General features: G+C 24.2%; 3 protein-coding genes and 1 pseudogene across 3 annotated transcripts; 3 read left to right on the top strand and 1 right to left on the bottom strand.

Annotated features, from left to right (window-relative positions):
- The first annotated feature begins 2,212 nt into the window (after positions 1–2,212).
- Positions 2,213–14,102, top strand: LOC113552516. Its single transcript, XM_026955383.1, has 7 exons — positions 2,213–2,602; positions 8,916–8,984; positions 9,964–9,983; positions 10,726–11,635; positions 13,343–13,411; positions 13,501–13,590; positions 14,052–14,102. Exons 1-7 carry the CDS (start codon positions 2,213–2,215, stop codon positions 14,100–14,102), a joined length of 1,599 nt encoding a protein of 532 aa, XP_026811184.1.
- Positions 14,103–15,183: 1,081 nt separating this feature from the next.
- On the top strand, positions 15,184–16,644 carry LOC113552515 (putative gustatory receptor 28b). Its single transcript, XM_026955381.1, has 4 exons — positions 15,184–15,606; positions 16,022–16,090; positions 16,149–16,238; positions 16,594–16,644. Exons 1-4 carry the CDS (start codon positions 15,184–15,186, stop codon positions 16,642–16,644), a joined length of 633 nt encoding a protein of 210 aa, XP_026811182.1.
- Positions 16,645–17,039: 395 nt separating this feature from the next.
- On the top strand, positions 17,040–17,989 carry LOC113552514 (annotated as a pseudogene).
- Positions 17,990–19,756: 1,767 nt separating this feature from the next.
- On the bottom strand, positions 19,757–25,254 carry LOC113554757 (putative uncharacterized protein DDB_G0282133). The gene is given in 3 exon segments (XM_026958729.1): positions 19,757–20,781; positions 20,784–23,827; positions 25,100–25,254. Coding segments are annotated over 3 exon segments (4,224 nt in total).
- Positions 25,255–26,443: the final 1,189 nt, after the last annotated feature.

Below are 26,443 nucleotides of genomic sequence, written 5' to 3'. Positions count from 1 at the left end.
TTGTACTCGTATAATATTTTAGTATTTTATAAAAAGCATACCACAAAATTAAAATAAAATCTTATAATAATAGTATATGTAGTAAATATTTTTTATTATTTTTTTTTGCATACATATTTTTATTATTATTCTTATAGAATCATTAAAATGTAATTTTATTAAAACGTAATGTTAATCATTTTTTAATATTCTATAATATTTTTAATATTATTATAGTGATAATGTGGAATTTATCCATGTCTCATTTGCCGAAAAAGAGTATTACCGAAAAGGCTGACATTGAATGGAGTCCCGCAAATACTTTTGCGTTATCAGAGTTGATCCCGACCAATATTGTTAGGTTGTTCGAGTTGATTCCCTTCAGCCTATTATTGATATATATTGATTACTCATTACTTAACTTACTTGATTAAGTATTGTTTTTAATAATAATAATAATAATAATGTTTTTAAAGTAATAATAATTATGTGTAGGTAATATAATAATGTTAATAATTAAATAGTGGCTGGTAAAAATTTAAATGATACAGATATCAAAAAATCTCCAAATTTGCTTATTTATATATTTGTTTGTCTGCTCCCGTAAAAAATTTTTTTCTTCTAATATATCTTAACATGGTCTTATTTACTTTGCTTTTTAATTTTATATATGTATCAGACTGTATCCTCAGAAGAGTGTCCACAAGAAAAAAAATATTTGGATGTCCCGAATGGAATGAAAAAAAGCATTTAATTTTGAGTGACTTTTACTGTCTAGGTAGTTATGACATTTTATCTATTTGACTCAATTCAAAGATATTAAGATAATAAGCTGGACTCAATTCAAACAGATAAAAGTAGCATGGACTCAATTTAATATCACCGATTGAAAAAGTGCAAGGAGTAATTTTGGTGATAACTGGTATTGACGGAAAAGAGAAAACTGAAAAGTACACTTCTGTGGAATTGTGTTACTCTTCCATAAAATACTTGACTATGGTGTGTTCAAGTGTGTATTTAGGCGGGGTAATATGGGTGTTAGAACACCCCCCCCCCCATCGGCCGTATTTTGTTATATTTTACCAAACTCCAAACTTACAGTGTAATTTGCTCAATACGAGTACAAGAAATAATCATTCATAATAAATTGTAGTTATATTATTTTTCCTAACGATCCTTGTCACTACATCTGAGAGTGTACACTCCTTTTCAACACATCGTAGACTTAAAAGTTATTTAAGAAATACCGTTGGAGAAAACAGCCGAATGGCTTAGAATTAATAAATATCCATAGAGATATACCTATATCTAGGGTAGAGGTTATTGATGAACTTGCCCCCTCCCACCTACCATAAGTCTATTAAATTTTAAAACACCCCCGTAAAATGAATCCTGGATACGCTACTGGGTGTGTTTAATTCGTTTTTAGAAATAACGATTGTTAAATAATTTATGAATAAATAATAATTATACCATTTTTAAGTTATTGAATAATGCATATGTTTTAAACAGAAAACAAATTTACAGTAGTAAATATGATAATAAACTCATTAAAAATAATGATACATCCTAATAATTACTTTGTTATTATTTCTTATTAAAATAGACAGCTACTTGGTCATCACTTGATTCTCAATCTATCGCAAGGTTTCAAATAAATGCTACATTTTTATAAATGTATTTGTGTAAAACATTAAAATATTTTATTTTAGCGATAATGTGTAATTTTATTAATACATTTTACGACAATATCGACCTAGTGATTTCCACAATAATAGTGTTATCGTGTGTCTATAGCTATATAAATTCTACATATTATATGTGTAAACTAAATAATTGCAACACCTCAAAATCTACGATTATGATATCTATGTTTCCTCGAGCAATTTCTATCGTATGTATGCTATCTCAATTAACGGTTATGTACAAATATTTAAACTATATTGTTAAGTACGAAAAGAATATCAAAAGGTACGAAATGTACTATCCGATGGATGTTTATAAAGCAAATTTTCGCATTTTTGTTTTTGTAGTGGCGTCTCTATGTGTTATTTTAATACTGCCAACTAATGCGCTAAGAATTTATTTACTTTATGATCAATTTCGAGATAATGCAATGGTTCTGTTTTTTTCATTTATGTATATACAAAATGCAAGTGTGTGTATTACCGAACTACAGTTTATTACTTATTGTTTCGGATTATATCTAAAATATCAATCTATCAACGAGGACATGGCTGTTTTGAAGTCCAGAACGGTTGTCATAAACAGATACCCGTCAGCATTAAATCCTGGAAAATGTAACAGAATTCGTAGTAATTTGGATTCTAATGACAATTTTTGTCAAAAAATCAAAGAGTGCCAGTTGGTGAATAGTATCGAATCACTTAAGATGAGACATCGATTTGTCAGTGACTCTGTTAATGATCTGAACGATATATACAGCTTCCAATTGGTGCTGTCTCTATTTCTTTTGCTTGTAATGACATTGTTTGATATTTACGAAGTCGTATTAACAGATTATAACATGTTACAAACACATTGGATGCTATATATGTGGTTGTTGCAATATGCATTTAGATTTTGTATGATTGTATTGACAACACATATTACTACAAAACAGGTAATTATTGACAATTTTTTTTAATTACGAATATACTATAATATGTTATTTAATAAAAAAAAAAAATTGATCTAGATCATATAAACATCTTTAAAAACATATTTTAAGTATTTAATTTTTATAATTATTTTTTATTATATAGGTATATATGATAAGGATTGACAAACAATTATCGCGTAGGAAATATAAAAACTAAAATGTCTATGGTATATAATATTATATATCAATCAACATGTGTTTAAAAGATAATTTTTTAAAGCTATACTAAATAGTATATTATTAAGTCGGTATAAATGTTACTATTAATAACCTAAACCTATGGCAATAACCTAAATGCCTAGTCAATATCATAAATTCCTAACATTAATAGACGATATCGTCAATGGCTTAAGATTTAGCTGACAATGACCTTTTAACATATATGGCATTATAGGCAATATTTTAAAAATCTAATATTTTGTTAACACATTTGCAACTATGATTAGGAAATTACTCGGTAATTTTCGGTAGACGATATTGATAATTTTGTTCGCAAATTATTTTAAGTGGGCCATAAATATTAAAATATAAGATTATTTATTTTCACAATATTATGTATTATGACACTTTGAATTGAATAAAAATCACTTTTTTTTTAACTAATCTATTACCTTTGCATAAATCATTATGCAATACTTGGTTTAACATTTTTATTAATTATGTCTGAAAAAGCCAGGAATTATATCAGTCATTGCATGTGAAATATTTCTAAATGAATGATTGTCTGAAAATAATGGACATAAACGTTATTTCCTAATCAATGTAGTATATTGTTTAATTTGATAGAAAATATCGTTATTGACTGCAGTTCATCAATGTTAATTCCTTAATTTACTTTTTTGCCGGTAACATATGTATATGTGTGTAGTTGTGTAAAGGTATTGCACAAAATGCAATTACAATAATTAAAATAAACTAACACGTGATCTTAGACATTAAATTTACTTTTATTAATACAAGTATACAACCCTCATATTAGATTTCATTTTCATCCATTTCGTGATACGTATTTTATATTATATATCTTATTCTATTTTAGGCTATACGCTTTATAATCGTTTTTTTTTTCAAGGCAAACAAATCAAAAACGATTTTAACTGATATAAATAATCGGTATACAGACAACAATACAAAAGAAGAGGTGAGTAATGGCAGTAAACATTTTAGGGAGGTGACTTCCTAGATTGACTCTCCCTCCCTCACGGTACTTAGTTAAGAATAAAACGTAAATATACCAGACATCTAGAAATTTAATGAAATAAATATTATTTTGTTTATCTATATTTTAATATTTTATACCATGTATAAATTCATTCTACCTTCATTCTTGCAGTTTTGACAAAACTGATACTGAATAATTTAGTAGTTATCTGTACTTCTGTACCTACTTACGATTTAACGTAAACATTAACACGAATAAAACATGTAATATAAACATTAATAGTATATACTATTATACTATAATATATACACTTGTAATAAACAATTTTTAAATTCTTTTTTTAGTTACAATTGTTTTTGAAGGAATTATGTAGTCGCACCGTGGAGTTTACAACATATGATTTGTTTATACTAAACACACGAATAATTACATCTGTAAGTTTATATATAATTATATAATACATATAAAGTCGTATTTATTAAAATATATAAAATAATTTGTAATGTGTATTCTGTATACCTAATATAAAATATAAAAGTAAGTGGGTACCAAATAAGTCTTGGACATTCAACTCAGTTATTATAAAAAAAAAGACTTTTCTTATTTAATACACCGAGTTGCTGAATGTAATAGCAAAATCAAAACTATTGATAACTATTAGTATTAAGATTTGTTCTCGAAATTATCGAAATATGAAATTCATAGACTCCTTATAAAATATTATCTCAATTTCGAGACACATTCTAAATTCATAAAAGAAATTTTAAAAACTTTCTCGTGGAAGTCGAGATAGTTATTCATAATTTTCTTTTCTTTGTGTTTGTGTAGCGCTGAGTATCAAATACTATAATTATTATATGATTTGATGTCTAGGACGTTATGCATTGCTTTAAGATTAAAATATTGTGCTAATCATATAACGTTAATAAAACGCCTGAAGTTTTCAATATTATACATTATTCTCTATTTGATTTTATACTCATAATTAACAAAAATATTATTATAACGAGTATTTATAATACGCTAAAGTGTATAACTTACTTTATCATAATATTAAATTGCTAAATTAATCGAATGTAGCTATTATAACTTCTGCAGATTAAATATTATAATATATAATTGTTCGTTATAGGTTTTCTAAAATTCTGCTTTTACGTATTGTGTTTTTGTTTTAACACATTATGCTAAATAACATAAATTAATAATACTATCACTTATTAATTGTTATTACTTATTTTATTATATAAAGAATTATTTTACACTCTAATATATGTATATTATAATTATTTCAGGCCATAGTCGCGGGTACAACGTATCTTGTTATATTATTACAGTTTCGTTAGATAACAAACAAAACTAATGCAACATTACTATTTAAGACTAGAAAATATATTTAATTTTAATTAAAAATTAAACTATGGACATTATAGTAAGTCACAAATTTTTAATAATTATTATTTTATACGTATAATTTATTAATTAACTTGTATGAAGAGATAGTGTTTTAAAAATGTGATTTTAAATTGTTTAGATAAATTAATAAAAAATATAAAGTGCAATCTCTAGATATTATTTAAGAACAATCTTGGAAGGATTTTGTAGGACATTTAAACATATTTAATATGTAATATATGTACCACTGTATGATAAACATTTTAAATATAGTATACGCGTACAACTTTCTATGCGAGTTTAATAAAAATATTTTTTTATACTATAATTGTTTTTATACTATTTTTGTCTAAATAAAAATTGCACTCAAACTGACTTATTAAGTCTTAATGAATTTTAAAATTTTCAAAAATAACAAAATAAAGTTTCTAATTAATTATTAGTTTATCATTTAATACATTGTAATCAAAGAACATATTTTATTCATGCAAGTGCATTTATAATATTAAAAATTAATTTATGAATAAACAACACTATTTTTTAATAAAAAGGAAGAAAATAATGAAAATAAACTTTATTAAATATTTAGAAACATTCTGCTTAAAATTAACTTTTCCAGGTAGTAAACTTGTAATGTACATATAATATAAGTATGAATAAATAAACTTAAGTACCTACATTATAATATTTTTCTGCAACACGTACAGTTTTTAATGTTTTTGTACATACATTTCCTTGCTCGTATAATTGTTTTGTTTTATTCCATTACGGTTTTTGTTTCATTATTTAACAATGTTTAAGTTCTATTTAAATAAACTAAAATTCTATCTTGAAATAATAATTTCTATAATTTTGGGTATGACATGTGTGTATAACTATCTAAATTCGCCTTCATATATTTGTTTTATGATCACTTGCAATGACGCATTGGCAACATCTATAAAATCTGCGTTCCCTCGATTAATTGCCATCGCATGTTTAGTCTCTAAAATTACGGATATATTCAAAAATTTAACTTATTATCCCGAGTATAATAAAAAAATCGAAGAATATGAACAATATTTTCCAATAATTGCTTCCAAAAAATCATCTCGGAATATTTTCATTATATTTATTGGATTTGGATATATTAGTATTATACTGCCATTAAATATAATGAGACTTTATTTAATTTACTACAATGTGCAGTACATTAACACTTTCATTTTTTTTATGATGATGTACATACAAAATTTGAGCATTTGCCTGATTGAAATATATTTTATTGCACGTTGTTTTGGGTTGTATCAAAAATTTCAAATTATCAATGAAGAGTTAGCCTTGTTGAAGTCAGAAATTATATCTAAAAACAAATATCCAGTCGTATTGCGAAATGAAGTACAGAGTAAAATTATTAATGATTCACAACTGCATACGTTAGCCAACAGTATTGAATTACTTAGAATGAAGCATCAGTTTGTTAGAAGTGCTTTACGAGACCTTAATAAGTTGTCTGGAACTCAAATGGGTTCGTCTTTAGTTTACTTATTTATTATGGTTTTATTCGATATCTATGGAGAAGTAACCACTAAAAATTCAAAAACAAGATCTAAAATATTGATTTACGGATGGCTATTGCAATACGCATTCCGATGTCTTGCAATTATTATTACAACACATTTTACCACAAAACAAGTAAGTTAGCTTCTATATTATTATTATTATTATTTGATTTTTATTATTAATATATTGACCTTAAATCGAATACATTGATAATTTGTATATTATTTACGGTTAGAATACATTTTTTACTAATAACTTATTAGTAATAAGTATAAAACTATAAAGATATATATAAAACTAGCTGTCCCCGTGCACTTCGTTGCCCGTATAAAATGCATCCGTGTTAAGTTTGGTTGCTTAATGCTAGATGATATTTCTGAGATTTTAACTTAACATAATTGTCACCACCATTGCATTTTTCTGTACATAAAATAGTAGAGCGAATTAAATAAACACGCACCATCTCCTATAATAGGTACAATGATGTATGATACCATTTCCACATTCACATTTAAATATTCTAATATTATATTAAAAATTTTTAATGATGAATATGTCAAGTATGCACTTAAGTATGCCTGTTTATTTTTATTTTTTGATATTTTTAGTATCCTAGCAACCGCTTAGAAAAAATAACAAACAATTATTAAACAATTAAAAATATTTGAAATCTTGTACAGAGGTTTCTTAAGCAATATAGGGGTGCATTAATAATTAACTTTATCAGGCTGATTTGTAAATCTAAACCATCCAAGGTGTCACTCAAACGCATACAAAAACATTCATTCAAATCGGTCCAGCCGTTTAGGAGGAGTTTAGTGATCGTATTGCCGTTTGGGCTACGCCCGTTTTATAATAAATGATGTATTGATGTCAATTGTCATTTATAACTTTATAAGTCGAAATACTTTTAACAAACTCAAGTCCATTAAATCTTTAAGTACATATTAAAAAATAAATCTGTACCTATATTAAATAGACATTATAGATAATAAAGCACAAATAATATCAGATACGTTGAAATTTATAATACTATAATCTATTATCTATATTATATTTTTTTTCAAATAGGAATCAATCTTTTTTTTGATTAATTCTCATTTGAAAAAAAATGTATTACCATAGAATACTTCTTAAATAGTATAAAAATCTAAGTATTCACGAGTAATTAAAAGTATATATTATAATATACTGAAAAATTCTAAAATCAGAATTTAAATAAATTATTATTTATTATTAATAGGAAAATGAGTCTAATCATACTTAATGAATCATCTTGTATCGCGACGTACCGATTGGCCGACACCCGATTTTCTGACACACTATTTTATGATGAATTATACTTACTAATTAAACTATATAATTTTTTATTGTTTTAAATTATTTGTACAAATCACGAACATTGTTCAAGTCAACAATTAATACTATAACTTAACTTTATAAGCTTCTGTTTTTTAAATGAAAATGAAACATTATCGCATCCAAGTATTCCAAAATACAAATTGTATCATCTTAAAATGATTCCACATATTTCTATTAAATAGAAAAATATCTGGATCCAAGGATGTTTCGGTAAAATAATTTAATAATTTTAGCACACCAAAAATAATAATAGTAAAATAATTAAGTTTTGTTAAGTTCTAACAAATTACGTAAAAAGTTATATTTACTTTCTGACTGCAGTGGTTCTTCACTATGAATTTCTGTCCAACAATTATCAATTTGTTCGATCGGAACTAAAGTTAATGAACAAAGACGACGAATAAGTTTTTGAACGATTACTAACTGTCAACAGACAAATGCCAATAATATCATAGTATAGTTTTATCAACATTTTGATTGTAGATTGTAATATTCTAGATTTCCACATAAAAATCATTTTTACATTTTACGAAACTACGTTTTGTCGGTGAATTGGAACTTTTTTTCATTTTTACCGGAAACCAGTTTCCGCGTCGGCGAAACGAGTAGTCTGCGAATTGGGTGTCTGCTATTCGGGCATGAATCTCTTGTATATGTGTTTATTTTATTATATTATATAAACGCCAATCAATATAATATAACAAAACTATTACTTACTACTATATTATATGACTTTTTTTTTTTAATTTGAATCATCCATTACACTTTTTAATTTTGCTTTTTATTAAAATATTTCTACAAAATTTTCATTTTTAGGCTTACAGTACAAAAATGCTTATAGCTGATATAAATAATCGATATTTAGATAAAACCACAAAGGAAGAGGTAAAACAATATATTTTTTAACAACTGTAATTATTGAATCACTTAATAATTTTACAAATGTTTAATTTTTTTAGTTATACTTATTTTTTAATCAAATATATCATCATTCAGTGGAATTTACTTCATGCGATTTGTTCACAATACACCCTCATATTATAACTACAGTAAGTTATTCAATGGTTCAATTAATAAGTTTATTTTAATTAATTTGTTGTCATTTATTGTTATGAATTCACATATTAATAATATATACGACGTACATTATGTATTCAATACTATCATCATTACTAAATAAACAAATTTGATTTTAAAATAGATAACAAATATGCATTTAATATTTTAATACGAAATATGTTTCATAGGATTCCAAGACATTTTAGCATAAACAAATTTATTACCTATATTCGTATATATTAACAATTTTTGACAAATATACAGAAAATATTAAAATTTATATTTATTCATTTATTTTATATTTATATAAATTAGGTATAATAATTTCACATATAAAAAATGTATTCTGCAATCTATATATTGTATAGGTATGTACCTATGTCCCATAAGACACCAAAATTCCAATATAAAACGATTAAACATATAAAGTATGTGATATACGTCTATAAAGTGTAAATTAGTTAACTTGAAGCTTAAATAAATTAAAAAAACAGTGATAATTTCTTTACAGGTGTAACGTATCATGCATTTAATAAGTCACTAATACAATATAATAGCCAATAGTTACATAAGTAATAGTATTAATTAATTTAATTAAAACAACTATGTTTAAATGATTTATTGTAAATAGTTTTTAAAATATAATCATCATATTATTGTTTTATTTTAAGTATAAAATGTACGAATATTATAAAAATGAAAGTTGATGTTGAATTAAAATATTATATGAACTGTGTTTATTTGATTTATTTATATGCACAAGTATTGATTAGACAAAATAAAAAATAATTTTTTTTTTTTTTAGGCTTTTGCTACGGGAACAACGTATCTTGTTGTATTATTACAAATTCATTAAACAATATAGATTGAAAATAATTAACATTAGTTACTTTGTTTCTAAACAAAAATTGTGTAGCAGTACGCCGACGAAACGCAAATAACTAATTAAAATATTAAAATATTAAATTGTTTTGTATATTTATTTAACATGTGAATTATGAAGGTGAACATAAATTAATAAGTTAACGATATAGATTACCATGGAAGAGTACTTAATTTTGAGAATATATCAGGGCAAATACCGAGAATAAAATTAAACTGTTTCTTTTCCAGTGTAATCATAATTTAAAAAACATATTTTAAAAGTAATTACTAATTAACATTTAAAAACGATAAAAAATATTATTAATTTATAATTATTATTGTTGTAACATAAATAGTATCATTATCAGTAGTATTATTATTAATTATTATACATTTTTTTTATGAAAGTTTTTGTAGTAAATAATAAATTAACAAACAACGTAAGTTAAAAAACAAAATTTAGTTATTATAGTATGAACAAAACATACCTATACTGAATAAAGAGTAAACAGAATTGTTGTTTTTATTTTACCTCGGTGACTAGAAACCATTCATATTTTAGGCCATTAGTGTGGATTTTACTTTTAAATACAAAATGATATAATTTTATAAAAGTGGTTAAACATAGGCAGTCAGATAGTTTACAGACTATAATGTTTCATTTAATGAATAAATGGTCTACTTTGTTTTGGAACATTTTTAGTGTAATTTCTATCGATTTAAGTTACAATAAATGGCAAATCGTTTTTTCTACGTCATTAATAATAACATCTATTTATAACTTCTACATTACACCTAATGTTGTATGTGCGCTGGACGGGAAATGCGATGGTTCTTTATCTACTGTAATAAAAGGACTGTTTATAAGGGTGGTATCAAGTACTTGTGTGATATCAAGACTAGTTATATTTCTCAAGGGTAATAGTATTTTAATACAGTACAAGAAAAATATAGAAAAGTTTCACCTATTCACACCAATGACTCAATTTGAAACGGCAGTATTAAAAAAAGTATCATCTCGAATTGTATTATTATGTTTACTACTAACTGTACCGGTAAATTCTTTTAGATTGTGGAAGATGTTATATAGATCGGATTTTACAATATTCGTTTTTATCTCTATGTATATTCAGAACATGAGTATGTATTGTATTGAAACTCATTTTACCATCTTGTGTTTTATCCTCTACCAAAAATTCGTTGGGATCAACAAAGATTTAATGGCACTTAAGATCGATACTGTCGTACGAAACAAATACCCATTCATGCTACGGGCAAGAGAAAAATACGGGAAAAACTTTAATACCGTTGATTACAACAGAGATGTTCTACAAACGCTGGCTGCCGGTCACTCGATAGTTAATTTTGTCGAACAATTAAAAGTTAAACACAGATTGGCTCGCGAAGCAGTGAACAACTTAAACGATTTATTTGGCGTCCAATTGGGATTGTCAATGTGTTCGCTATGTCTGTTCTCCATGTTCGATCTGTATTATCATATCCGGGGGATAATGAATCCAACTAAATCTAATATACTGATATACGGTTGGATTTTACAATACTCCGTTCGATTTGGATCTGTTACAATTTTAGCACACCTAACATCAAAACAGGTAAATTAAATAATAAATACTATATTATTATGAAAGATTTATACGTGATAAAAAATTTTAGGCTTATTAAATTATTCATAATGCTATTGTAATAAATATTATATTCAAATCGAACACAATTTTCTAAAAACTCGATTTACAAACTTATAGTAATAATTTCATCATCTCATGACAATAAAAAATGAATTTTTATAACCACATCTGGACCTAAATATTGAGTGTACTAAAATTTTAGATAGCTGATTTATGTAAGTAGTATATATTATAAAATTGTGTTTATAATTATGTAGTATTTTATACGTCATAATACGTTTTATTATATTACACCAATATATGACATACGATTTTTGATTATACTCTTTCAACTTACTTAGATATCCTCAATAATATGATATTTACCTTTTTAAATTTGGTTTTAATATCGGATTAAAACCATTAAATTAATTTTTTTTGTATCACACAATAATGATTATTATTTTGAAAAAAGTATAATATTATTTTAATAGTAAAATTACGATCACGCGGCGATTTAGGTAGACAATTTAGCTACACCACTGTTATAGGTACTTTTTTCCGGTATCTCAAAGTAAAATTTTAATATTAAAAAAAAAAAATTAAAAATTTCAATAATACAATTATAATGATCACACAGCATTGTTGATGGGTAATATTACTTAGACTCAAAATTTTCATTTTTTATTATACACAAAAAACACAATATGTCTGCAGTATGGTGAAGTGTATTTCGTGAAACAATTTACCGAGTACAATCCATCCACGTTAAAATGAGTTTAGCAAAATTATTATAGGGTGTAGCAGTGGCGGCTATCCTTAAAAGTATAGGTGTAGCGGAACATAAGAAATAGCGACCCACCCGCAATAATATTCATCCATTAAAACATCCTATCTACTGAATAGTTTATTCAACATGTTAAAAAAAATAGTTGCTAATTTACTATTATACTATTAAAATATTTCAAGTATTATTCTGTATAATTTGCTTATGAAAAATTAAATAGATAACCTACCTCACCCTCCTCTAATCATTAAAGATGTAACAGGCGCTACTTCTCTATTATAGGATAGCCGCCACTGAGGTGTAGATACCATTTTGGGTGTACAGCGTAACTACTTGATAGAAAAGTTGGCTAATGTAGATGTAATAATAATACATAGATTATTTATATTTAAAAGATTTTAATATAATAAATTATATTTTGAAAATCGTCCATGAATAAAAATAATGTATAATGTATATAGTGCATAAACTAATGACGCATGCAATATGCGCATTTAGTATATTTTATAATACTAGACGATTAGATATATAAAATTATATTATTTAAATATTAATAATTAGTCTTAATGTTCATATAATATTAGTATATTAGACACGGGACGAACTATGTATAATACTTGTATGTATACATTTTAGTAAATCGCATAATTAACAGTCACTAATCAGTTTAAAAAACAACGATTTAATATTGTAAAAACATCATTAAATATAATAAGTTAGAAAAATTTAAATAATCAGTAACCTTAATACAAAAAACAATGAAACATTTTTATTCGTTATTTTATTTGTCTTTAGTCTTACGGACTATTATTAGAAGATAGAAAAATGTTATAGTGAAAAAATATTATCATTTCACATTAAATTTAACATATAAGTTTTACCATTAAAACGTTTAATATTTTTTATAGGCACTAAAATCAAAGATACTCATAACGGACATACATAATCGTTATTTAGACAAGAATTCAAAAGAAGAGGTATGCAAATATGTTTTTATTCAATATAAACTTTTAAATTTAATCGATTGATATTTAAACACTTTAAACACTATATTTTTACTCAACAGATACAATTGTTCCTGAATCAAATGTGCAGTTGTGCGATTGAATTTACTGCTTGCGATTTCTTCACTTTAAATACTCATCTAATCACATCTGTATGTTTAAATATAATATTACATATTATATTGTAAAATAAACTTATAAATACTCCAGAAAAAAATATAATATGCTATTTAATTCAATGATTGATGGAGGAGGCATATACGAAAGAAGGGTAACTTTTCATTAAAAAAAGCATTTGTGACCTTTCAAATGTTTAAGGTCATTAAATTATTAAATTATATAATATTTGGTTATTGGTAATTAACTTAAGTATAATTAATTTCAATTCACAGGCCTATTCAAATTTTACATAATCAAAATAGAGAAGTTTTTATGTGTTATTATACATTATAATAGGTTATTACTATTCTTATAACCACCATAACTAAATAGATTAAATATATCTGTACCATAGTGTTATTTAATCTATGATACTAGGTATAATGTTTTTATGTTCATTAAATTATTTTAAAAGAGTTATTAATAGCATTTATTTTATTTATATTGTTCACAGGCAATTGCTGCTGCTACAACATATCTTGTTATATTATTACAATTCAATTAGGTAAACAATTTTTAAATTAAATATAAATTGTCAAATATTACAATAATAATAATTAATGTAATAATTATACTAAAACATTCATTGTAAATTTTACAACTAAAAATATCTATGCTCGAAGTTCCTCTACTGGAGGCTGAAATACATTTTTTTCTTTCATCACATTCACTTATAGTTTTACTTATTTGAACACATTGTGTAATTAAAAATATAAAAAATTAAAATTAAAAATAAAATATCTATGAAACCTATAAATGTTTATACAATAAATAATTTTATTGATATGTATTGTACCACGTAAAACTTTAATAGAAATATTATAACATATTTTATTGTCTTCATTATATTTTATATCATATATATAATTATAAATATACAACACCTATACAATTAAATACGATTTAAGTTTCAAATTATTTTAAACGTGTTAAGGTGTTAAGTACTCCTTCGATTGGTAAACAATATTACTAGTACTTATAAAACATAAGACATAACGATACCTAACAAAAGTTAGTAATTAAAAACAAACAGCTGTCCATTAATTTATTCACAGTCCACAGTTGCGGCAATAACTGAATCATTTACGGAAAAGGTTTATGCGTTTCTGTAAAAAAATTGTTTTTTCCCCGAATAGATAATGTTCAATTTTCTTCATAATAAACTGTACTACAACATTGGATTAGTGATTTCTATATTAGTTGTGTTATCGTGTGTTTATAATTACATAGAAGCTCCAAAAATGATGTGTCTAATTAACATTTGTAAAAATTCTACGTTTATAACCATGGTGTCTATGTTTCCGCGAACTGTAGCTATCACATGCCTGATATCTAGAATTACGGTTATGTACAAAAACATAAGTGCGATTGCTAGTTACAAGAAGAAAATCAAGGAATATGAAGTTTACTATCCGATGTCAGTAGGCAAAGAAAATTTTCGCCGTTTTTTTATAATTGTCGTCGTGTTTTTGTACTCTTTATTAGTACTACCGTTTAACGCATACAGATTGTATTTGATATATTATTATTTTAAAAATATAATAATAAATATATTTATTTTATTAATGTACATACAAAATGTGAGCATGTCTGTGACGGAAATACAGTTTATGGTGCATTGTTTCGGATTGTATGTGAAATTTCAATCAATCAATGAAGATATGTTCATGATGAAGTCGAAAGCGATTTTATTAAATAGATACCCATTTGTATTAAAATCTGAAGAACGCAAAAGTATTGAATTGGATCCATCAGCTCGTAATGTTGAACTACTTAAGATGAGACATCAATTTGTCTGCGAGTCAGTTAGTGATCTGAATGAAATATACAGCATCCAACTAGGAATGTCTGTTTCTGTTTTGTTTATAATGTTATTGTTTGATGTTTACGAAGTCGTAACCACTGAATTTGCCAATACGAAAACTCCTTTACTATTTTATGGATGGCTTACACAGTATATATTCAGATTTATTATAGTTATACTGACTTCACATATAACCACGAAAGAGGTAATAATTGTTGATTTAAAATAAATATAACAAATTTTAATGTTGACGTGAGTTATACAAATAGGTTTCAATATATTAACGAACGATAGAATAACGTATCTTTAAATGTGAAACATCTTCTTATATAATACGTGGTATAATTGTGTGTAATAGGTACTTGATGTACCTAATTAAGAGTATTAAGTATATTATACTATTTTGCCAGAATTTTCATAAAATAATAAGCTTAATATAAAGCATACATTTTATTCTGGTATAAAAAGTAGGGTACGGCTTGTAGACAATGTTTTACTTACTTTTGTAGAATCAAGAGTATTCATCTTTAAATACCTTCATTTGAATAATTTTATTTAATTTTAAAAAATAAATAATAATAATAATTTTTTTTTTTTTTAAATTTTTTTTTTAATTTTAGGGACATAGAACAAAAACGCTTATTACTGATATACATAATCGTAACTTAGATAGCAGAACAAAAGAAGAGGTAACATTGTTATGTAATAAATATAATTTTTTATTTCTAAGTTTTATTATTTTTTTAGTTACGACTGTTTTTGAGTCAAGTATGTAATCATTCAATGGAGTTTACAACCTTTGATTTTTTGACTCTAAATACACACCTCATCACTTCTGTAAGTTTACTTATGTTAAACTTTTTTAATTAAAGTATTGACTTAATAATTTTCTGATTTGAAAAATATACAATTTTTTACATAACATTTTTGTTTGGTAAAGAATAATCTGATATTTAAAAATGTATATTGATTACAGTGATAGTATCTTGATTGAATACATATATACACGTATATATGTATTTAAAGTAATGCCATATAAATATTATAAATTATTTACACGTTACATTTTTAAGTATAATAATACCGTGTGATGTAATGTTACACCCGACGAATATATATATATATATATATTGACAATTTAAAGTGTCTAATTTAATTCAAATTACTAATAAATACATAACTATTTTTTCAGGCTATAGTTGCGGGTACAACTTATATTGTTATATTGTTGCAGTTCCGTTAAATAAAGAAAAATGAAAACAATACCACACTAACAATAATATATAAGATTATTTAAACATAGTTTATCATATTTTTATAATATTTTATAGCAGTATAAAAGTATAAAAAAAAAACATTTCAAAATAAATGCTAGTATGCTGTTAAATATTTAGAATAATACACCAAAAAGTTAACTTTTTATGGTAAATATTTATAATGTGTATGTATAAATTATGACACGCTACTTTTTAAAATAATTATGTGTAAACAAATGTGATAGACATTTAAAAATATGATAGATATTTTCTATATAATTGGATCAGCAATTATATTTTATAAAATACACGATTTCTTGATCACATTATTGTTTTTTATAATCTAGTTAGTCAGTAATGTTGCGATATTTATCTTAGTATAATGTTTAAGTTCTATTTCAATAAACGGAAATTCTGTCTAAAATTAGTATACTTTTTAATTTTAGCAATTACATGTGTAATGAATTGTTTAAATGCACCTGCCATCATTTGTTCATTGTCTGAATGTAAAAGTCCAGTAAAAATAGATATATTAGCTATGTTTTCTCGATCTATTGCCATCACATGCCTCTTATCTAAAATTACAAATATATTTAAAAGTAAGAATGATTTTCCAAACTACATGAAAAAAGTTGAAGAGTATGAACTTACTTTCCAGAAAGCATTCCCCCAAAAAAATATCGTTTTTTCATTTCTGTAACTATAATATTTACGTACATAATTATCATAGGATTTATTTGATTTATTCTAACTTTGGGAAAATAAATATTTTGTTTTTTTTATACGATAATGTACATACATAATTAGAGCTTTTGTTTCACAGAAATACATTTTGTAGTACGTTGTATTGGATTGTTCCAAAAATTTCAATCAATCAATAAAAAATGGTTACTAAAGATAAAAACTATATTAAAAAACAAATATCCAGTTGTATTACAAAGTGAAGGGTTCAATAATAATAACACTTTTATTGATTTGGAAACCCATAGTGGTTCACCATCTTCAATACTCATTGTAGTCCATCAACTAGCTAACTACGTCGAACTAATCAAGATGAAGCATCAATTTGTCCGAGATATCGTTGTTGAACTCAACGAATTATATGGCATACAATTATAATTACCTATATGTCTAATATTTATAATGGCGTTATTTGATATTTACGGTGCATTATCTGTTGAATCTAACGTAACCAAAACGAATTTTCTACTTTATGGATGGCTTCTACAATATTCGTTCAGATTTTACGTAATTGTATTGACATCAAATATTACTACAACACATTTAATATTTTATAATATAATTATAAGTATATTAAGGTGTAGTTTTTAGTTAAACATAAACACTATGCCTTAAACATTAATTAAAAATTTAGTATTGGAAACATTCTATCAGAGCGAGTAAACTGTATTCTATAATACGTACTAGTTTTCAAACTATACAAAAGTAATAGGTATTGAATCTATTTAAAATTGTATTATAATTAAAAACTTGACATTTATTACTGTAATGCTTTGTTTAGGAATTAAAAAGACAAAAGGTAACTAATGTTTTCAGTAAGAAATAAAAATAAAATAAAATAAAGCTACTCTATAAGACTTCACAATAATCATAGTTCATAGTATAAAAATGTAGACGTTAGTATTATATAACAATAGTGGTACATCTTGAAATTGAAATCTCCATTTTGTGTTATCTACCAAAAAATGTATAATAAGTATTTACTATTTAGATTTTATTTAACTAGTACCAATCTAGTACCTTCCACTTATACTAATACGTTTTAAATGATCGGATCTTAAAATGCATACATAATAATTATGTTTTAATTAGTTTTTATTATCTTTTAGATTAAAAAAAAAAACACTTTATTTAGCATCCATTGATGAAAAAATGTAATACAAAATTGACATTTTTTATCAAATTTAAATAATATGTATAATTATAAATAGGTACACATTTATTTTATAGTTATCAATATCTTAAATGTTTAATATAAATTTAATAATATACTATAGTTAAATTATTAAATTTAAATGAACTAATTTTTGTTTGATTTCTAGTAAATTATGTTTTTATACAATACATAGAACATTTAAATACTTATATCTAGTATAAATAAACATAAATAAATATAAATATTGATAAATTAGTTACATAATTTATACATAACATATTATTTATATTGAATAATAATTTTTTTTCATATATGTATTATATTTAATATTTTATTCAAATATTACTATTCAATGAAAGTCGATGGATAAAGTAAACAATTAGCCAAGATTGGTTGATAGAATTATTAGATATTTTAATCATATTAAATTTAAAGTTCATAGCTATTTCGTCCATCATTTTGTGTTATAAAAATTGAAGTTGACCCAACTTTGGGAATTTTCTGGTAAATAATGGTTAGTCAACAATACCATTATAATAACCACAACCAATAAAATAACGATAAAAACTACACAACACGACAGACGGAATAACCACGAATCCGATTTTTAATTATTAATATGATAAGTGATAACATAATTTTTTTTTATTACCAGAAAAATATGAAAATCCAATGCGTTCTAAGAAAGTATTTTTACTAATTCATTTAACTATTTGATTAATATTTAGGTACTATATTGTATGTAATAATTGACTAATACAAAATAAACAAAAAAAAATTTTTAATATATCTGTTATTTTATTTTCAGGCTTTTATTGCTGGTATAACTTTTCTAATTTTACTATTGCAATTACATTGAACAAATAAGAACACATAGCACGACATCATAAATATATAATATTATAAAAATATTTATTTAATAAATACATTTAAGTTAACATATTTAAAATATCTATAGTTAAATTCCTTAGATACTTAAATTAAATTTGACCAAAAAAAATCAATATAAAAATATAAAACAAAAATTAATAGTATTACTTAAGTTATAAAAGTATTTCATCTTGTCTATTACTGGTTATTTATTTGTAAGAGATAAATGTTAATATTATTTATCGGGTAAACTAATAGGTACATCATTATAATTTTATTTTATCCGATCTGTACAGTTTATATTATTATGAATTGTAACAATTGTGCATGTATTAAACTATGTGTGGTGAGTACACTTGTAAAAACCTATCTAGAATTGCTGAATCGAAATGATTGTACGCGTTTTCAATTTTTCGATGTATCTTTTTATTATTATCAGGTGTATTTTGAGATCTTATAGATGATAATCTTCTACCTTCATTTTGGATTTTATGAAATTTATGTTCATCGTCGTCATGTACATTATTTTTAATTGTATCAGTACCATTATGTTTGTACGAACATTGACCATTGTTGATTATTTGAATTATATGTATGGGTACAGAATTTTCGTTTTCTCGAATCGCTTCTAAAATCTTCGGCAGGATCGGATTAACTGGCTCTTTACTCTCATAGTCCGTTGAAGTACGCGTTGAACTCAATGTTGAATCTATTTTTGACGTAGGCTTTATAACTGAAAGACGTTCTACCCCAGGCTCATTTAATAATTTAAAATCACCAGTTAATAATTTTGTAAGGGATATAGCTGAGTGCTTGCCGTTGGGTTTTTCAATTGGTATAAAAATTTCGGATACATACTCGGAACCATTATTATCAACACTTGTTTGACTTACTAATGGTATCTTAAATACGCCATCGGCTATTTTCACTTGCGAAAGTACTCCAAATTTATTTGGATTTGAAGATTCGTCATTGGGATTACTTACATTATATTTATCATTGTCCAATGTAACGGTATTAATAGGAAAATTGTTTGATTTATTCAAATTTGGCTGATTTTTATATTTTTTGACATTAGCTACAAATTTATTTTTTTTCTGGTTATCATAATTTTCATCATATTCTAGTTGGTTGTTTGGCACTGATTGTAACAATTTTACGTCTAATTTATTACGTCTTTGGTTTTCATTTGGAAATTGTCTATTGTTTGCGGATTGTATAATAAATTGAGAATTTTTATTTGATATGTTAGCTTTTTTCGTTAATTTATCAAATAAAATTGGCTCTAGATCTTCGTTTGTGTATGGTGCATGTTCATGATCATATAGATCTTCAACTTGAATTTTTTCTGGTGATTAGATTTCAACAAAACATTCAAATTAGCATCGTCATACTTTAATTTTAAATTTTGGTTTGTATCAGTTTTTTTAATAAAAACCTGCTCTGTAGGAGATTGGTCGTTAAGAATATTTTTATTTATTAAAGGTAAAGTAAGTGTTTTGTCAAAAAAATTGTATTTGGTTTTATCTATTTTGTCTAAAAATAATGGTTCTGAATTTGATTTTGTTTTTGCGTTATTTAACGATTTATTTAATTTTAATTGTGGAATATTTTCGTTATTTTTCATTTGCTTTGTAGTGTTTGAAGAACTAAATGTTTTTGGACTTAGGTTCAATAGAACCGGTTTAGAAATTTTTGATTTTAAAATATATTTATTTTTAATAGTACTTATATCACCACTCTTAATATATGTGGGAATTTTTGTTGAATAAGTATTTAAAATTTTATTTTTTGGTGTTATTTGAATTTTAGTTTTTTCAATATTTTTAACAAAGCTCGATGGTCTTTGTAATTGAACAGGGTCTAAATGATTAGTATTTATACTATCTTTTTGAGAAATTATGTTTTTATTATTATTTTCATTGAGATTTTTAAATTTACGACTATTTGGATTAAATGAATTATATTTAACCGATTCTGTAATAAATTTTCTTGGACTATTTTTTGTTGCATTAAAGTCATAATTTGTTATTAGTTTTTCTAAATTTCTTGGTGTAGACTGGGGCGAATGCTTATTAATTTTTTGTGGTACCGGTAACAAAATTCTGGGAGAAGTAAATATTTTTTTAGATGAAGTAATATAATTAGTATTATTATCACTTTCTATATGTGTTTTCCCATTTATTAGAATATTATTTTTCACTTTTTTAATAAGTTTTCTCGGAGACTGTTTAGTAATATTTTCTATTTGTTTACTTGATATAGTTTGAAGTGGAGTAAGACTAATCTTATTAGGCATTTGAACAGAATTCTTAGTAAAAATGTTATTATTTTCTGTGATTTTACCAATATTATTGTCATCATTTTGTGGAAAACGTTTTAATTGTGCAATAAATTGCCTCGTCTTCTTCTCCGGTAAAGTTTTGGAGATTAAAAGCTTTCTATAATTATTAATTTCTTCCACGTTGTTTATATTTTCGTGGTTATTTCTTTTTATTTGACCCTTTAGTTTCAATTCTGGAATTATAGATTTAAATGAAGAATTTTTTGGATCAATTTTTATATTTTTATTCGTTCTACTATTGTATGTATCTTGAGACTGATTATTATCAATATTTAATATTGGTCCTTCTAACGAGTTTACATTTGATTCTTTAAGATTATTTTCACCTGTGGTTTCATAAATTACTTGTTTTTTTCGTAAAAAATCAGAATTTAAATCCTTTTTATTCTTCATTAAATTGTCTTCATTTTTATTATTTTTAGCCTGATTTATTTCACTATTTTTTTTGAGTAATTGATTTGAACGTTTATTACTATTCGTTTTTAAACTATTTGGTGATGTATACAGATCAGTTTTTATTTCAGTGATATTTGTCACCATCGTAGAACTTAAAATATTCTTGATTATTTTTTTATTGCAAGAACAATTCATATTATCATCCGGGGAATTATTTTCTTTTTCCTCTAAATTTGAATTTTCTACAATTGTTTCTTCGTCCGAAAAATTCGTTTTTGGATTATTATCATTAGACTCCATGATTTTATCTGAGTTTTTTATTTTAGATGCTTCATTTAAATTTGATGTTAGTTCTTCACTTGATTCAAATATTGCCACTGTCGTTGGAAAATTATTTACAGTTGGTGCATATTGATTTTTATTATTCTTTTCATGATTCGAAACATTTTCTTCCTTATTAAATTGATCTGTATAATCTTTAGTTGTAAATTTTAATTTATAATAATCGTCAGTTAGGTCAGAATTAGAATCTGGTTTATATTTTGATGTAGATGATACAACAAAAGGCATACTGGTCTCTCTAGAAAATAAAAGGTGTTTATTTTCGTTCGTAAGTGGAGATGTTGAAATGTATTTATTTTCTTCAGTTACTACTGATAAATCGTTAAGCTTATTTGAGATATTGTCATCAGTCTCAATAACTTGATTTTTAGAATCTTTTAAATTTAATTGTTTCATTCCATTATTTGAAATTGATTCATTTTTATCATTTAACTCATTCCTGCGATTATTTACTATTGGTTTACAATCATTAACTTTATTTTCTATTATTTTATTTCTTACCCAATTACCATTTACAAAAATATTTTCGGGACTAGATTCAAGTTTATGTACTATACGGTTTCCTTTTATTTTTTCTAATTTAACTATCATTTCTTCACCAGAAGAACTATTTGTATTTTGATTTTCGACTAAACTATTTTCCAATATAGTTGGTTCAGTACTTGTCTGTATTGGTAGATTTTTAAATAAATTAGATTTTACATTTTTTGGTTTATTTATTTTATCAATTAATTGGTTTAAAACTTTAATAAAGTAATCATCGTCTCTTTCTTCTAATTGTAAATCACTATCATAATTATTATTAAGTTCCTTAGAATTTATATTTGATTTTAAAAGTTCACAATCCGTACATTTAATAGTTGGTTCTATTCCATCCTCGATATTTCTTAAAAAAAGTTTTTGAGGTTGCTGATGATTTGTAGAACCTAAATTTTGTGTAATTTTCTTAGTACATCTTTTTCTTTCTCGTGATTCATTTAAATTTCTTGTTATTGGTTGAGAATTTTGTTCTATTTCCCTATGTAAAATTAATTCATCAGTTAGACCATTGATTTTTTTCCCTCGATTGTCATTATATTTTCCATCATCATAATAATCATACATATCTTCATATTTATCAGGTTTTAAATCTAATATTACTTTTATATATTGCTTATATTCTGTCTCTTCGTTATTACTTTTATTAGAATCTTGTTGCACATTTCTCGGAAAACGATTGATTTGAGAAGAAGTTACTACAGACGTAATAGGTAAATTATTGTTCAACCATGTGGAGTTAAGTATATTTAAAATCTTTGTTCGGTTAAAATTAGTAAAATTTCTGAAAAAATATAAATCATAATATGTAAAAGTAGTAAAATGATATATTTAAATCGTCATTTTTTTTTAATAAATTATAAGTCTAATAGTTAAATGCTTACTTATTATCTTAAATTATAAAAATTTAAGTAAATAACTACAACCAAATAGTTGCAATTTATAAAAATACACAATTTTTTTTTTGTGAGTCAAAAAGATTAAAAATGTTTTACAAAGTTTTTACAACAATAAAAATATATTTAATAACATACAAGTTGTTTTATGTTAACATTCATAAGCACAATTTTAAGTTCTGAGGGCACCAATATATTTATTGATTTAACAATTATGTATGTTTTATTTGCCTGATGATATTATTTCTATTTTAAATAATGCTTCGATCATCAATTTCATACAAGGGAATTTCTGATTTTAAATTGGACCTAGTTTGTACTTTGATGGGTCAAATTAGACATATCTTAGTATTTTTTTTAAATAATTGAAGAAAAAAATTACGAACATAAGTTAAAATTGAAATATTATTATTAAAATAATTGTTTTACAGGTAACTTTGATTAAAAAAAATTAGACCGTTTATGCTAGAAATCTTTTTTCACCAAATCATCGTGTACAATGATTTATCGTTGAATTTAAATTAACACATCTATTAAAGTGACTTAACCTATGATGGGGATTTAATCGACACTGTACAACAAAGTGATTACTACTTTGCCAAATTTTTTTTTATTTATAAATAATTTTTTTATAGATATTTGAAGTTTAAAAGTTAACGAAATAAAATAGCTACTTAAACAAAAAATAACGATTTATGTCAACGATTTTATTAATCGTGTGATTATAATATTATGTTGTAATTACTAAGGAAATATTGATAGTAGGGATTTTAAATTTTCTTTTAAGGTCTATATTATTTTTTATACATAGTAATATTTTCAAAATATTTTAACTAATTTTAAGCTTTATACCACGGAAGACGGAACATATTTATACCATTATACACGATATTGATTAGTTGAGTACTATTTAAGATAAATAAATTCCTGATATCAATTAGAAAATATGATTAGAATTAGAAAATAAAATGTCTTCGCTCAGAATTATTTTTTGTATATTATGCAATAATTTATTATTAAATTCAAATTTTACACATATATTACAGTGACCTACTTAATGACGTGGTAGATTAGCTATATTCGAAACTTACTATGCTGTAGAGTGAATTTCTTGGTTGCTTAACTATTAAATATATAAAAATTAAAAAAAACATATTTACCTATTAAAAAGCATTGTTTTCATCTTTATTGTTGAATGATTGTTTTCAATGTTCTTCGGATTACTTTGCAATACATTATTTAATACTGTTGTTGAATTTTCAGCCAAAATCAAAATAGAAAATAAAAAACCTAGCACTGGAAATTGCTGATTCATTGCTTCACCTATAAAAAATTTAAATAAACAATATTTTTACTTGGTTTAATTTGAAAATATTTAAAAACACTGTCTATTAGATTTGTAATTGCAGATGTTATATTTACGTATTACAAGAACATAAATATAACCATTTATTATAACATCTCAATTTATAATTTATAATATAATATTATTATACGTAATCTTATCTTTAAGTTTTCTATTTTCATTTTACATCCGTTTTTTTAAGTTTTAACATTGTGTAATGATGTAATGAAAAAAATATAAATACAAATTTTAATTGCATAAAATATTTGTTACAATAATATAATATGTTTCATACAATTTCAATTAATTTCAAATAAACAATAAAATCCACTTTTATTTTTATAAAATTATAAACGAATTTATAGCTTTTCACTAGAAAGGTTCAAAACATATTTTTATTCAGTATTATATAGGTAAGTGGAAAGATAAAATGTATGATTTATACCACGAATTTAATCAGTCACGAGTAGCATATTGTACAACGTATAGATGCCACGGATTAAATAGGTAATTTCAACATTTTTAGTGGTGACAAGTTCAGTTTTACTATTACCTACTAATGTATTAGCCAATAAATTCTAAAAAGTATAAGTAAATTAAACAATAGAAATAGGCATACCAATTTAATTTCAGTTAATATTTAATTCAATATTTTAATCTACTCGCAGTTCATATTATATAATACCAAATTATAAAATAAGTAAATAAGTAAGTAGGTAACAAATTTTGCATAAAAGTTTGATTTTAAATAGATGAACATCGTTTTTTATTAAATTTATAAAGACTGAGTAAAATAAAATTAATAAATATTATTAAATACAATATGTATACTTACTATTAATTATATTATTAATAATATATATATAGCTTTGTTTTACATAATTTAATTTGATTTTCAAGGAGAAACACAGAATGAGTATACAGGCTGTAATCAAATTAATATTGATTATATTATTATAGTTTCTGTTATGAAAACGAATAATTTTGGTAAAAATGGTAACAGATAAATCATAAATAATAAATATAAAAAAATTGCTTTATTTTTTTATTATATTATATAAGTGGGCGATAACCGTTTCCACCAAAAGTGGACCTTTCCGTTTTCCACCAAATAAGATAGTGACAATGTTTTCATCGAAACAATTGTATTCTACGTTTA

The sequence above is a fragment of the Rhopalosiphum maidis genome, chromosome 2, assembly GCF_003676215.2.
Source record: "Rhopalosiphum maidis isolate BTI-1 chromosome 2, ASM367621v3, whole genome shotgun sequence".
Taxonomy (NCBI): Eukaryota; Metazoa; Arthropoda; class Insecta; order Hemiptera; family Aphididae; genus Rhopalosiphum; species Rhopalosiphum maidis.
This window is presented reverse-complemented; position numbering and strand designations above follow the sequence as displayed.

Bases quoted from the DNA above. Each gene is read 5' to 3' on its own strand.
- LOC113552515 (XM_026955381.1), top strand. From the start codon at position 15,184: ATGTCTGTGACGGAAATACAGTTTATGGTGCATTGTTTCGGATTGTAT. The intron at 15,607-16,021 runs GTAATAATTGTT...TTTTAATTTTAG, and splicing joins CACATATAACCACGAAAGAG to GGACATAGAACAAAAACGCT. The intron at 16,239-16,593 runs GTAAGTTTACTT...CTATTTTTTCAG, and splicing joins ATACACACCTCATCACTTCT to GCTATAGTTGCGGGTACAAC.
- LOC113552516 (XM_026955383.1), top strand. From the start codon at position 2,213: ATGGCTGTTTTGAAGTCCAGAACGGTTGTCATAAACAGATACCCGTCA. The intron at 2,603-8,915 runs GTAATTATTGAC...TTTCATTTTTAG, and splicing joins CACATATTACTACAAAACAG to GCTTACAGTACAAAAATGCT. The intron at 9,984-10,725 runs GTATCTTGTTGT...GAACATTTTTAG, and splicing joins GCTTTTGCTACGGGAACAAC to TGTAATTTCTATCGATTTAA.